This window comes from Triticum aestivum, chromosome 1A, assembly GCF_018294505.1.
Source record: "Triticum aestivum cultivar Chinese Spring chromosome 1A, IWGSC CS RefSeq v2.1, whole genome shotgun sequence".
Taxonomy (NCBI): domain Eukaryota; kingdom Viridiplantae; phylum Streptophyta; class Magnoliopsida; order Poales; family Poaceae; genus Triticum; species Triticum aestivum.
In genome coordinates, this window is record NC_057794.1 from 289,464,256 (window position 1) to 289,479,273 (window position 15,018).

General features: G+C 45.7%; 1 protein-coding gene across 1 annotated transcript; it reads right to left on the reverse strand.

Annotated features, from left to right (window-relative positions):
• Positions 1-10,569: 10,569 nt before the first annotated feature.
• Positions 10,570-13,751, reverse strand: LOC123046356 (probable N-succinyldiaminopimelate aminotransferase DapC). Its single transcript, XM_044469707.1, has 10 exons — positions 13,455-13,751; positions 13,250-13,380; positions 13,033-13,118; positions 12,835-12,929; positions 12,555-12,651; positions 12,323-12,437; positions 11,999-12,153; positions 11,784-11,909; positions 11,164-11,396; positions 10,570-10,958 (listed from the first exon to the last, which is right to left on the reverse strand). Exons 1-10 carry the CDS (start codon positions 13,745-13,747, stop codon positions 10,937-10,939), a joined length of 1,353 nt encoding a protein of 450 aa, XP_044325642.1. The 5' UTR covers positions 13,748-13,751; the 3' UTR covers positions 10,570-10,936.
• Positions 13,752-15,018: the final 1,267 nt, after the last annotated feature.

Sequence of the window (15,018 nt, forward strand, 5' to 3'; positions counted from 1 at the left end):
GCTATTGCACTTGCCAAGGAGCCCAGGTTTCACAAGAAGACAAAGCACATCAAGCGTCGCTTCAACTCCATTCGTGAAAATGTTCAAGATGGAGACATAGAAATTTGTAAAGTCCATACAGATCTGAATATAGCAGATCCGTTGACTAAACCTCTCCCTAGAGCAAAACATGATCAACACCAGAATTCCATGGGTGTTCGATTCATCACAATGTAACTAGATTATTGACTCTAGTGCAAGTGGGAGACTGTTGGAAATATGCCCTAGAGGCAATAATAAAAGCATTATTATTATATTTCCTTGTTCATGATAATTGTCTTTATTCATGCTATAATTGTGTTATCCGGAAATCGTAATACATGTGTGAATAATAGACACCAACATGTCCCTAGTAAGCCTCTAGGTGACTAGCTCGTTGATCAACAGATAGTCATGGTTTCCTGATTATGGACATTGGATGTCATTGATAACGAGATCACATCATTAGGAGAATGATGTGATGGACAAGACCCAATCCTAAACATAGCACAAGATCGTATAGTTTGTTTTCTAGAGTTTTCCAATGTCAAGTATCTTTTCCTTAGACCATGAGATCGTGTAACTCCCGGATACCGTAGGAGTGCTTTGGGTGTACCAAACGTCACAACGTAACTGGGTGACTATAAAGGTATACTACGGGTATCTCCGAAAGTGTCTGTTGGGTTGACACGGATCAAGACTGGGATTTGTCACTCCGTATGACGGAGAGGTATCACTGGGCCCACTCGGTAATGCATCATCATAATGAGCTCAAAGTGACCAAGTGTCTGGTCACGGGATCATGCATTACGGTACGAGTAAAGTGACTTGCCGGTAACGAGATTGAACGAGGTATTGGGATACCGATGATCGAATCTCGGGCAAGTAACATACCGATTGACAAAGGGAACTGTATACGGGGTTGCTTGAATCCTCGACATCGTGGTTCATCCGATGAGATCATCGAGGAGCATGTGGGAGCCAACATGGGTATCCAGATCCCGCTATTGGTTATTGACCGGAGAGTCGTCTCGGTCATGTCTACATGTCTCCCGAACCCGTAGGGTCTACACACTTAAGGTTCGGTGACGCTAGGGTTGTAGGGATATGTATATGCAGTAACCCGAATGTTGTTCGGAGTCCCGGATGAGATCCCGGACGTCACGAGGAGTTCCGGAATGGTCCGGAGGTAAAGAATTATATATAGGAAGTGCTATTTCGGCATCGGGACAAGTTTCGGGGTCACCGGTATTGTACCGGGACCACCGGAAGGGTCCCGGGGGTCCACCGGGTGGGGCCACCTACCCCGGGGGGGCACATGGGCTGTAGGGGGTGCGCCTTGGCCTATATGGGCCAAGGGCACCAGCCCCAAGAGGCCCATGCGCCTAGGGTTTCAAGAAGGGAAGAGTCCCAAAGGGGGAAGGCACCTCCTAGGTGCCTTGGGGAGGAGGGATTCCTCCCCTTGGCCGCACCCCCCTAGGAGATTGGATCTCCTAGGGCCGGCGCCCCCCCCCCCCTTGGCCCTCCTATATATAGTGGGGAGATGGAGGACTTCTCACCCCACGCCTTTGGTGCCTCCCTCTCCCTCTCCAACACATCCTCCTCCTCCATAGTGCTTGGCGAAGCCCTGCCGGAGTACTGCAGCTCCACCACCACCACGCCGTCGTGCTGCTGCTGGAGCCATCTTCCTCAACCTCTCCTTCCTCCTTGCTGGATCAAGAAGGAGACGTCACGCTGACCGTACGTGTGTTGAACGCGGAGGTGCCGTCCGTTCGGCGCTGGGATCTCCGGTGATTTGGATCACGTCGAGTACGCCTTCCTCATCCCCGTTCTTTGAACGCTTCCGCGCGTGATCTACAAAGGTATGTAGATGCAATCCGATCACTCGTTGCTAGATGAACTCATAGATGGATCTTGGTGAAAACGTAGGAAAATTTTTGTTTTCTGCAACGTTCCCCAACACAATTGTCGGTTTTCCGGTTAGAAACAACACGGGGACCAAGGAGTGAACGGATATGGAAAGGAATATCACCTGTATCAAGAATTCTTAAGAGGTGGTGAAATTCTCACGACATTCTTGTCATAAAAGATGGTAATACTCCAAGGTAAAGAACAAATGCTGGATAGCAAGGATCTCAAGGTATAACACGAAACACGAACAAGTTTGTGTTTAACGGAAGGTAATAAAGTGGTCAATGATAACACAAATCATTGAGGGCCGGGATGGTACTTCTCATCATGAATTCAATTGATATCCTAGAAGGAGTCAAAATATTGATGATGATCATGACACATTTGTCAAGAGATTTCATGAAGATGTAATCGATCAGCGATGGCATCAAGTCAAAGGAATGATGAAGCGCAAGTTTATTGGAACCACGGGTACGACAAAAACTCGGAATCAAGCTTGTTGTTCAAGGCGAAATGATATGACGAGGAAAGTCGATGTAAGCTTAGCTTATTGCCGAAAGATGTGCTCTGGTAATAAGGTACGAGTGGCAGAGTTAAAATTTAGCACGGCAATGATATAGCCAATCAGGCTAGGAATGACTTGAAGGGTTATTAAACTCATAAGAAACGAAGATTACTTAGAGCTATTGAATCGGAGTGCGGAATCGATTCACTTATCGGTGTTCTCGAGTGACTATTAACACATAACCCTGGGGGCCATTGGATTCGGCGAGAATAATAGTTGATGAAGAACTCATAAGTTATGTAGTTCCGTGATATTCTCGAGATACCAGAGGGTATACTCGAAGGTAGGACAGAATAGAGGTTGGATAGGTATATTGATCTGCAGAAGACAAGTACTCCAATTTGTCCGAGAAATGGTATTAAGGAGAAAATATGGTCGGAACCACGGTTGCAAAGGACCAAGCATAGATACAAGATGAACTTATAATAGGGGGATTATTATTATTACAAGAAACTTCCATGATAAGTTCCACATCGGGTCCATGGGCGTGAACACAAAGTTCAAGGTCGACTCCCACTTCTGCAATGCATAACCTTTCATCACTTCTCGTTTATGAAGAAGTTGTAGTGTTGAAATTTTATCTGGCGAACCACCAGAAGAATATGACTCGTGAAAACCTTCGGGTTCACACGGATAAGAAAAGGCATAGGTTCAACCCGTCAGGGTATCGTGGAAACATATACCACAAGCTTCAATAGTAAATTATACAAGCTCGAAAGTAGAGCATGGTTGACAAAAGCAGAGGATACAATTTACCAAAGGCATTATGTATCCGAGGAAAGGCTCACAAGCTTATTGAATATGAAGGACGTTGTCGGACAAATTTCCGACAAAGGGTCTAATGGTCCACAAAGGATCTGATGTGAGTATCGGTACTCAAACAGAGGAAGAAAGAATGCAAGGAGATCAGAATATAGAAACAACTGACTAACTCAAAGCTCAAATGCAAAGGAATTATGAATTCCAAGACAAGGGTTCAGAAGCAAACCTCTGATTAGGGAAGGATAAGTAGAATAGCCTTAGGGGTACAATCGATGGCAATTTGATTGGACGAGATCCAACTCATGTTTAAAATGACGTCTGAGCCGGAAGGATAATTTATAAGGGTCAACTAATGATTGCGTGCATTCACAGACAATAATTCATTAGGCTCAAAATGGCAAGGACAAGGGATGTCAACGAAGGCTACTAGGCATATGGAATTAAACATAATGCAAGCAGGCAAGAATTTCAAGAGCAAAAGTCTGTTGAGGATTTTCGAAAGACCGAATAGCATTCAAAGAATTTGGTGAAACACATGATCAGCTGGGGATGAACGAATCCTTGATAAGTGTGAGGGATTATCCGTAGGGGTATTTCTGTGGCAAAGAGCTGCAAAGTGGTGAGCACAAAGGATTCTAGAATTATCGAAGAAATTTTTAGGGTATCAAGTAATAACAGGGGCAACTGGGAACAAAGGTAAGAACGACAAGTGTAAGCAATTATCCATAAGGATTTATAGATGGACGGGAATAGCAAAAGTGGTGGGCACCAGGTCTCGAGAGAATAACGGAGAGTATCATCGGAATCTTCTGGTGAAGCAGGCCATCATCTGGAATGAAGGGGCTCTCCGGGAGAAAGTATTTACGAGAACCTAGAGTTAGAGTTAGCAAAATCATTTAACCCGAATAGAAGAGAGATCAGAGTCCCAGAGTATAGACGAGGAATAAAAGATCCTAATACCACCCAATTGCGACGTGGGCCCATGGGCCGCACAGCCATGTTAGTAAAATAGTTTTCATTGACTAGACTCAACTTCGGCCAAAGAGTGTGGAAGGGGGATTCCTATAGGCAGTTGGCTCTGATACCAACTTGTGACGCCCCCGATTCAATCGTACACTAATCATACACGCAAACGTGTATGATCAAGATCAGGGACTCACGGGAAGATATCACAACACAACTCTACAAATAAAATAAGTCATACAAGCATCATATTACAAGCCAGGGGCCTCGAGGGCTTGAATACAAGAGCTCAAGCATAGACGAGTCAGCGGAAGCAACAATATCTGAGTACAGACATAAGTTAAACAAGTTTGCCTTAAGAAGGCTAGCACAAACTGAGATACAGATCGATTCAGGCGCAGGCCTCCTGCCTAGGATCCTCCTAAACTACTCCTGGTCATCGGCAGCGGGCTGCACGTAGTAGTAGGCACCTCCAGTGTAGTAGGAGTCGTTGTCGACGGTGGCGTCTGGCTCCTGGGCTCCATCGTCTAGTCGCAGCAATCGGGTATAGGAAGGGGGAAAAGAGGGTGCAAAGCAACCATGCGTACTCATCCAAAGTACTCGCAAGCAAAGAGCTACACTACATATGTATGCATTGGTATCAAATGGCAAAAGGGGTAACATATGTGGGCTGAACTGCAGAATGCCGGAATAAGAGAGGGATAGCTATTCCTATTGAAGACTACGCTTCTGGCCACCTCCATCTTGCAGCAGAAGAAGAGAGTAGATGGTAAGTTCACCAAGTATCATCGCATAGCATAATCCTAACCGATGATCCTCCCCTCGTCGCCCTGTGAGAGAGCGATCACCGGTTGTATCTGGCACTTGGAAGGGTGTGTTTTATTAAGTATCCGGTTCTAGTTGTCATAAGGTCAAGGTACAACTCCAAGTCGTCCTATTACCGAAGATCATGGCTATTCGAATAGATTAACTTCCCTCCAGGGGTGCACCACATTTCCCAACACGCTCGATGCCCTTTATCTGGACACACTTTCCTGGGTCATGCCCGGCCTCGGAAGATCAACACGTCGCAACCCTACCTAGGCACAACAGAGAGGTCAGCACGCCGGTCTAAATCCTATGGCGCAGGGGTCCGGGCCCATCGCCCATTGCACACCTGCACGTTGCGCACGCGGCCGGAAGCAGAACTAGCCCCCTTAATACAAGAGCATGCTTACGGTCCAATCCGGCGAGCGCCGCTCAGTCGCTGACGTCACGAAGGCTTCGGCTGATACCACGACGTCGAATGCTCATAAATGTCCCCGCGTAGATGGTTAGTGTGTATAGGTCAGTGGCCAGACTCAGATCAAATACCAAGAACTCGTTAAACATGTTATTTTAAAGTAACCGCGGACGCCGACCAGGGCCAGGCCCACCTCTCTCCTAGGTGTTCTCAACCTGCCCTGTTGCTCCGCCTCAAAGTAATAGTCGGGGGCTGTCGGGAACTCAGGCCCACCACTACCTGGATGGAGCCACCTGGCCCTTCAGTCCCCATCTCCGAACAATATCATCAGTAATGTAACAGTATAAAGTATATAGCATATGTCCGTGATCACCTCCCGAGTGATCACGGCCCAGTAGTATAGCATGGCAGACGGACAAGAGTGTAGGGTCATTGATGGAATACTAGCATCATATACTAAGCATTTAGGATTGCAGGTAAAGGTAACAAGAGTAGTAGCAAGGACAGGCTATGCATCAGGATAGGATAACGGAAAGCAGTAACATGCTACACTACTCTAATGCAAGCAGTAGAGAGAAGAATAGGCGGTATCTGGTGATCAAAGGGGGGGCTTGCCTGGTTGCTCTGGCAAGAGAGAGGGGCCGTCAACATCGTAGTCGATCGGGGCACCAGCAGCGGCGTCAGTCTCGTAGTCTACCGGAGAGAAGAGGGGGAAGAAACAATGAATACAATGCAAACAGATGCACAACGATGCATGACATGACAAGAAGCGGTACTAGGGGTGCCCTAACGCGGTATGGGGTGATACTGGTGAAGGGGGAAAACATCCGGGAAAATATCTCCGGTGTTTCGCGTTTTCGCCTAGATGAATCGGAGGGGGAAAGTTGCGTGTTCACTATGCTAAGGATGTGTGGCGGACAAATGGGCTGCGTATTCGGATTCGTCTCGTCGTTCTGAACAACTTTCATGTATAAAACTTTTTCATTTGATTTACGGATTATTTTATATGAATTTCTAAAGCTTTAATAATATTCTAGAATTTTTTGAATTGTTTTAAATTTGAAAGTTAATTTCTAAAGTGCAGTCAACCCAGTCAACTTTTGACTAGTCAAAAGGGATAGCATGGCCCACATGTCATGGTCATAGGTGTAGATTACTTAGGCTAAATTAATTTAATCTAGGGGCCACATGTCATTTACTCTACAGACTAAACTAGTAGTACTAAATTAGTGCTACTAAACTAGTCCTAATTGGTCCTAATTAGACCTAGTCTAATTAAACAAGGCCGGCCACTTGCAGTGGCCTAACCACGGCTGTGCTCAAGGAGCACGAGCTCCATGGCCAGCTAGGAGCTGTAGGCGGCCGCAACGCAGCACAAGAGCAACAGCCGTAGCTTAGAAACATAGAGCAGCGGCAGCACGGCGGTCGTGGCAGCAAGTAGAGCAATAGCAAGGACTAGAGCATCAGCAGCAGGGCAGCACACAGCAGTAGCTAGGAGAACAACAGCAGCTAGTGGCCAAGCAGCGGCAAGAGCAATCGCGACAGCACACAGAGAGCAGCGGCTGCGGGCGCGCACGTTGGGGCTCGGCCGGCGCGAGCTGGGGCACGGTGGGAGCAGCCGCCGCCGCGGTGGGCGAAGGCGGACGAGGTCGGGGCGGTAGCGGAGCGCGGTCGGCGAGACTACATGCGACGATGGTCGGCACGCATAAGCTTGGGCTCGAGCACAAAACGATGCAGAGGTGCGGGCGGGGCTCACAGTGAGGTCAACGTGAGCTCGAGGAAGCATATGCGGGCCGAAGTAGTGCAGATCGATGGTGGCGTGCGCCGGAGCCCGAGGTGGACGACGTAGTCGATCCGGTCGACGTAGAACTCCCTGGCTCCGACTGCTTGGTGCAGAAGATGAGGTCGTAGCAGACGCGGCCCGTGGACAACCCGGGGACGCAGGGGGGCGCCGGTGGCCATGGTGGAACCGACGGTGCGACGGCGACGAAGGCGCTCCGGAAGGTGGGGAGCGATCGATGGATGTGAGGAGAGGGGCGAGCGAGGGAGGAAAATATCTCGAGGGGGTCGCCCGAGGAGTCGCGGTGGCAGCCTTATCCTCCCGCGGTGTTGTAGTGCGCGGTGTCGAGCGCTTGCGGCCATGGTGCCTCGGCCTCCTCCTGTAGCGAGAGGAGGACCAAAAGGCTGGGGTGCGTGGGTTGGGCTGCACTGTAGTTTAATTAGGCCTAGTAGCACAGTAGGCTTTAGTTTTGTTTTCTTTTACTTTTTATTGCTCCTGTTTTGCAATTCATTTCTGTACCAAATGAATTTTGTTGAACGTGATACCTGCCATAAAAATGTTTGGCAATGTTATGGACTGCCCCAAAAAGTTTGGGGGCTATTAGAATTTGTTTGTGTTTTGTTTTAAACGAAAATGACTTAAAGGGGGTTGTGTTGGTACTGTTTCTTATCTAGAGGTGTTTCTTTTATATTTGAAAAATGTTAACTCCTACATTATAATTAGCTAGTGAATATTTTCAACTCAGCGAACATTTTTGTTTTTCCACTTGAAGAAATATTAATTTGACTTTATTTTAAAGTTGAATTTGAATTCGATTTGGATCAAATTGAGATTTTAGATAATTAATTGCGATGGCGTGGCACCATTAGTGTGTGGTTACTGTAGCTTAACTACCGGGGTGTTACAGTCTGGCTGTGGACTCTACCGGCGACGAGCGCGGGTGCTCGAGGAGCTCCTGGACAGTGGCTCGGGCATGAGGGAGGGCACTTAGGGATGCCCCAGATCGAGGCCCCCGACTGGATCGGGCGGTGACTGGCTGGGTGTGCAAGATGAGGAGGTAGGTGGTTGGATGGATCGGGAGGATCCCGATGTAGATGGTGAGTGGGTGGCGGCGGCGGGTGAGGGAATGGATGGGACAACTCCTCGGATTAGGGTTCGGTCTGCTTATAAATAGGTAGGGGAACTAGATGCTGGCGATTTGGTCCCTTCGATCAAAATCGGACAGTCCGAAATAAATAGCTTAGGGGAGTCTAACAAAGAACCGAAGATATTTTAGGGATGTTTGAGGATGATCTGGATCCAACGGTGATGACTGAGCGGGTCAGGTTCGGGGCAGTTTCGAACGCGCGCAAGGGGGTGTGAGACCTGAGCAGAGAGGTTAGGTGGTCAAACAAGAGGGAAACGAGAAACCCGGTTGATCTCGGAACGATCAATAAAGACAAACGGGAAGCGGCACTACCAACAAATGCAAGTTTTGAAAAATGGCGGCAACATAGTGTCGATGCAATGCGAATGATGCGATGATGAAAGGCAACAAGCAAATAAAACACACGGCGACAACGAAAAACATGAAAGGCGTCTGGAGCGTCGGTCTCGGGTCGTTACATAAACTGTGGAGGGGGCACCGCACACGGCTAAGAACAATTGATGTGCTTTGGCGTGCCCCATGTCCCCATATATAAAGGAGGAGAGGGAGGAGGCCGGTCATAGGGGGCACGCCATGGGGGGAAACCGACTAGGACTCCTAATCCAAGTCGCCCCTCCTTCCTTCTTTCGTAGGGGGGGGGGGAAGGAGAGTGGGAGGGGGAAGGAAAGGGGGGCCGCGCCCCCTTCCCCTTGTCCAATTCGGACAACCCATGGGGGGGCGCCACCCCTTATGGGCTCCCCTCTCTTTCCCCTATGGCCCATGTAGGCCCATTACTTCCCCGGGGGGTTCCGATACTCGGAGTGATAAACCCTAATCTCGATCTATGCCAACCCAACAAACACCTTCGGAGACATCTGTAGAGCATCTTTATAATCACTCAGTTACCTTGTGACGTTTGATAACACACAAGGTGTTCCTCCGGTATTCGAGAGTTGCATAATCTCATAGTCAAAGGAATATGTATAAGTCATGAAGAAAGCAATAGCAATAAAACTTAATGATCATTATGCTAAGCTAACAGATGGGTCTTGTCCATCACATTATTTTCCTAATGATGGGATCCCGTTCATCAAATGACAACACATGTCTATGATCAGGAAACTTAACCATCTTTGATTAACGAGCTAGTCAAGTAGAGGCATACTAGGGACACTTTGTTTTGTCTATGTATTCACACATGTATCAAATTTTCGGTTAATACAATTCTAGCATGAATAATAAACATTTATCATGATATAAGAATATATAAATAACGACTTTATTATTGCCTCTAGGGCATATTTTCTTCAGTTTCCATATTACATCTTGTCATATTATCTATAATTTAATAATTTTTTGACTTAACATATTAATAGAGTATCAGAAAGGACAATATTTGTTTCCGTGACTAGGATTTTTGAGAACTTACGAAGTTCTTATAAACATAAAACAAAATTATGTTGGTCCCAGAAACATGGATGATAACATCTGCCAAAGGAGAGCCATGGGTGCTATGTGGGACCTACACGGAGACCCCTGGGTGTGGGCCTCACCCTGGTGCCCTACTTTGTCCCTTGACGCGTACATATACCCCCTAATCACCATCATATTTATCAATGCCGTTTTCATCCATCACAATGGTGGGTTTGTAACAATTATATTTAGCATCTTCTCTCCCATACTTCAATACACAGATCACATGATTATCCATCTGATCTGACATAATCTTTATGGTGTGATTTTGCTATGTGACAAATTATTATTACTTTATGATCAGATTATGGATAGTCTTTTACATGACTTATAGATATATATTGCTCTCCGTTTATTCATTTGCAAATATAGACAAAAAAATGTAGAGGGAGATGTTAGATGGGATAGATCTTCAAGAATGAGTCTCACTGATAGTAATGAAAAAAAACTGCAATTGCATCTTCGGCACCGAGCCCCGACGATGAATACAATGTGAGGGGAATGTTATTATCAACAGTATGTCATCTTACTTAATACTCCCTCCGTTCCTAAATATAAGTCTTTTTAGATATTTTAAATGGAATACAACATACGGATGTATATAGACATATTTTAGAGTGTCGATTCACTCATTTTGCTTCATATGTAGTCACTTGTTGGAATCTCTAGAAAAGACTTATATTTGGGAACGGAGGGAGTACAATATTCTAATTTTCTACCCCCCTTGTGAAGTATTAGCTACTCCCTCCTTTCCAGTTTGAAAGGTCCACGTGTATCCTTATATCACCAATTCGATGAATGCAATACAAGTTTTACATCACAAAAGTTATACCATCAGAAAATTACACAAATGTAGCTAGCGATTAGTTAGTGCATGGAGTTAGTTAGGCAAGTGTGGAGGGTGGCTTTGTGGGTGCGTGAGCCTATATAAGCACTGTAATCATTTTTACTTTGAACCAAGGGAATAAAAGTGAGAAAAGACGCTTGCTGTGTGAAACAGCACGTCACCAAACTCATGCCTCATGTGTTCTTATGCAAACTGTGTGAAGCAGCCATGTGGAAGAAGGGAGCTAGGATCAGCTCCAACACTGCCTTGGCTGTAGTTTCCGAGCATCTTTACTTGGTAACATGTTCATTCCTGTGTTGAAATGACAATGTGTGTGAAAACTCAAATTTCTGTGTTTACAACGCTGCTACTCCCTCCGTTCCAAAGCAAGTGTCATGGTTTTAGTTCTAATTTGGCCTAAAACCACAACACTTATTTTGGACAGGGGGGTAGGAGATATTGAAGGCATTTCCAGTGAAAAGAAATGCCACAGAGGGTATTATGATCTGAGTCTCACCTTCCTTTCTTGGACACGCAAAAGCTTTGTGTGTCATGTGGCACTTTTTCGTTGCTTTTAACCAGCTTCATCATCTTCTGGGCAGCAGCCTTGAGGGTCTCATCGCTCTTGCAAAAAGCAAACCTCACATAACGGTGATGGTAACTTTGGTCGTCGGCATCTGTGTGGAAGAAGCCACGACCAGGTACTGCCGCCACACCAGCATTGTTAATCAAGTTCGTCACGAAATCTATCTGCATTGACATCACAGGGAAATGGTCTCAGTTGTTGAGTGTTGGTGCTCTACTGGTTACTTCGAAAGCATTTCCTTGATAGAGAATTAGAGATAATAACAACATGTTGAAGAGTCGGTAACTAATAAAGCTTGATGAATGTGACACTATTAGTACCAAAATATCTGAAAATCTATAGACAGTTAACTGTTCTGGATTAGTTTGTCTTCAGAGGGACCAGTGTAACTAATAAAGCAAACCAAGTGCCAGTGCAATAATATCTTGCTTTACCTCCCAATTTAATAAACAATTGTTTGCTCCACGTGGTTGAATTATCAGATAATAGTGGTGTTTTCTCATTCATGATCTCATATTTCAACAAAAGTTCAGTATGTAAAAGGAACTCACGTCGGAAATTTGCCAGGACTTGGGCAACTCAGCAAACACAAAGACTGAACCTTGTGGCTTGAAGCTAATGTGGAAACCATAATTTTTCAGTAACTGAAGAATGAAGTCTCTTCTCTCTGCATAGTCCTTTCCAAGGTAAGTACAGTTAAAACGACGATGGGTAATTGAATTTGATAGAATGACATTAATCATAAACAGTTAGCATGAAACCTTACTTTTTTAAGGGACTCATAGTAGTCTGGTGTGCTGGTTAGCGCAATCAATGCAGCTTCTTGGAATGGTGCAGGAGCTGAATCTGTCAGTTTGACATGGATATTTCTTATTGCTGTGGCTATGTTTGCTGCAGCACAAGCCCAACCAATTCTCCAACCTAGTCAGTTTATACAGCTAATGTTAACATCCCACGTCACTAGCAAAATTTACACTTGCATCATACAGATTCATGGTAAATCTGCACAGTTACTCAATATATCTGTACAATGAGCAACACTATGAGTAAATCTGTACAATGAGCCTAGCTATGTAACTGAGTAACCCACCAGTTACACTGTATGTTTTTGACAGTGAGGATGTGATGATTGTCCTCTGTTGCATTCCTGGAAGAGAAGCCAGAGAGATATGCTTGTTCTCATCATAAGTAATATACTCATAAACCTAGAATATCCATAATTTTAGACTCGTTTCAAAAACAGACAAACGGATTAATGAATTTACTGAAGATGTTTAACTACTATAAAAGCTATTTCTGTCCACGTGATCGTGCAGATTTACCTCGTCAGTTATTGCAAAGCAGTCCATTTGCTGACAAGCTTGAGAAATAATAAGCAATTCCTCCTTGCTAAAGACCTTTCCTGTTGGATTATGTGGGCTGCAGTAATGAGATTTAACCATGTCACAAATTGAAACAGCACAGTTGGACTCAACCAAATGACTAGTACAATGAGTGCAAATCACTCGTGCTACTTACAGAGGTAAGCATCGTAGGGATAAACATAACAGTGGCATCTACTAAGTTAGCAGTATATCCACGAAAATAGTGGGAACTATTCACCTATTTAAGACCACTGCCTTTGTCCGACTAGTAAACGACTTCAGAAATTTATCCGCATCCAGTGTCCAAGAAGGTGGATCCAATGGCACATACACCTTCATGCACATAAATTAAATTACACAAACACGTAATTAGTCAGCAGAAGACCATCATCATTCATGTCTGAAAATAAAACTTTGGATCAGACGAAAGACATACAGGGACGCCCCGGGCCAGCTCAATGCATGTTTGATACGTTTCGTAAGCCGGGTCAAAGAGGAGAACCTCATCCCCTGGGTCTATAACTGCAGGAACAGAAACCGCATATGCATCAGTACATTCACCAGGTACAGCATTCCCCTTGAGCTGCCACGATTCAGTAGCCCATATCATATGTACAGAATGAGCATTAGTAGTAGTTTGCATGAGGTACTACTTGCAAATACTGCCGCGGCAAAGGCCTCGGATTGCCCGCAGCAGATGGCGAAGTCCGTGAGGGGGTCGACATCGAAGCCGTGGTCCCGTTTCATGGTCGCCGCGAGGACGTCGCAGACTCCCTGCACATGCCTTGAGCCAGCCATCCAAACGCGCGTCACAATAGGGTGACTGAATCAGTGGCGATGGAGTCACGGGAGGCGGACCTGTACTGGTTGAGGTCGGCGGCGATGGCGGCGGCGGCGGCGGCCTTGACGTGGGCGGGCGCGGGGAAGTCGGGGAACCCCTCGGCGAGGTTGACGGCCCCGACGCGCTGCGCGAGGTGGGAGAGCTGCTGGATGGGCGACGGGGCCGCCCGCTTCGACGCCTCTGACAGCTTCTCCTCCATTGGTTGCTCGCTCGCGCCGACCTCGACTGCTCCACCTAGTTCGACTGTTGGAGTCGCTTGGCAGCTCGCAACGTTTGGATAAGGCCAAGGTGGAGTACTCCCTCCTTCCATCTATATAGGGCCTAATGCGTTTTTCGAGGCTAACTTTGACCAAATGTTAGAGCAACAATATATGACATGCAACTTACACAAAGCATACCATCAAATTCGTATGTGAAAGGAGATTTCAATGATATAATTTTCACATTATGCATGTCATGTACTATTAATCCTGTCAATAGTCAAAGACCGTCTTGAAAAACGCATTAGGCCCTATATAGATGGAAGGAGGGAGTAGGATCTTGGCGTGATTTTGAAAAGTCAAGAGGAACGAAGCAAAGCTCTAGTCATCCTTCCATTTACGGAAACACTCCCCTATCTTTAAATTAACAGTCGTGGCAAAAAAAACAATAAAGAGATTTTCGTAAATCAGCCTCAATCTCACCTCATGCTCACAAAAATTATACGAGAACTGACAAAAGTTGCTTCCAGACAATTTCCTCTAAAAATTATGGTTTACGCGAAGATTTTTAGGGGAACTGTTTGAGTTGCTCTTAGAGGAGAAGCAGACCCGTATCTTGAAACTTTAGGATTTCTTTCGGAACTCTTGGTTGATTTTAGAATTTTAAGGAATCAACCCACTCATGAAAGGATCCTTCCTCTGTTCCTGCGCAAGCGGGAGCTATATGTATCGTGCTGACCTTATTAAGGAATTAATCCGTTCAGGTTTTACTGTCTGACTTGGTATGAATGTCAATTTTTTCTAAATTTATTCCAAGCATTTTTGCGACGGGAGATGAAGTTTCCATTGACCACGAGATGTTTGTGGTAACTTCGTCAATTTAAATATTTGTCGTTCCAGTCTCTCGTAGGTGTTCATAAGGATTTCTCCTTCCACCCTGTCAACTCCATATTTCTGGAATTACTTGTACTTGGGTTGATGAACCACCTAGCTTTTTATTGCCTTACTTATATCTTGTGAACGATGTAATCATGTTTTGCAACCAGTAAAGCATACCGTGGGAGCCTCTCTCTCTCAAAAAAAAAGAAGAAGAAGAAGCTAGACATCCCCGGGAGTAGCATGTTTAGTCCGACAGCCCCTGTTCTTCACCCACAACCGGGCCTCGTCCTGGTCATGTCGAGCAAACCGGCGATGTGAGGCTACGCATTGTCTGTAGAAGACTGCTGTGTGCAACAGATGCTCACGACGAGTATACAGAGTATCGCCAAAGATAAGAAACGGAAGCATGCAGCTGCAGTCAAACAGGTGGCGATGTTGGGAGTGACCGAACAATTCTACCTCGTCTTGGGCAGTTTTTGAAGCCAATGCTAGCCGTGCCGCT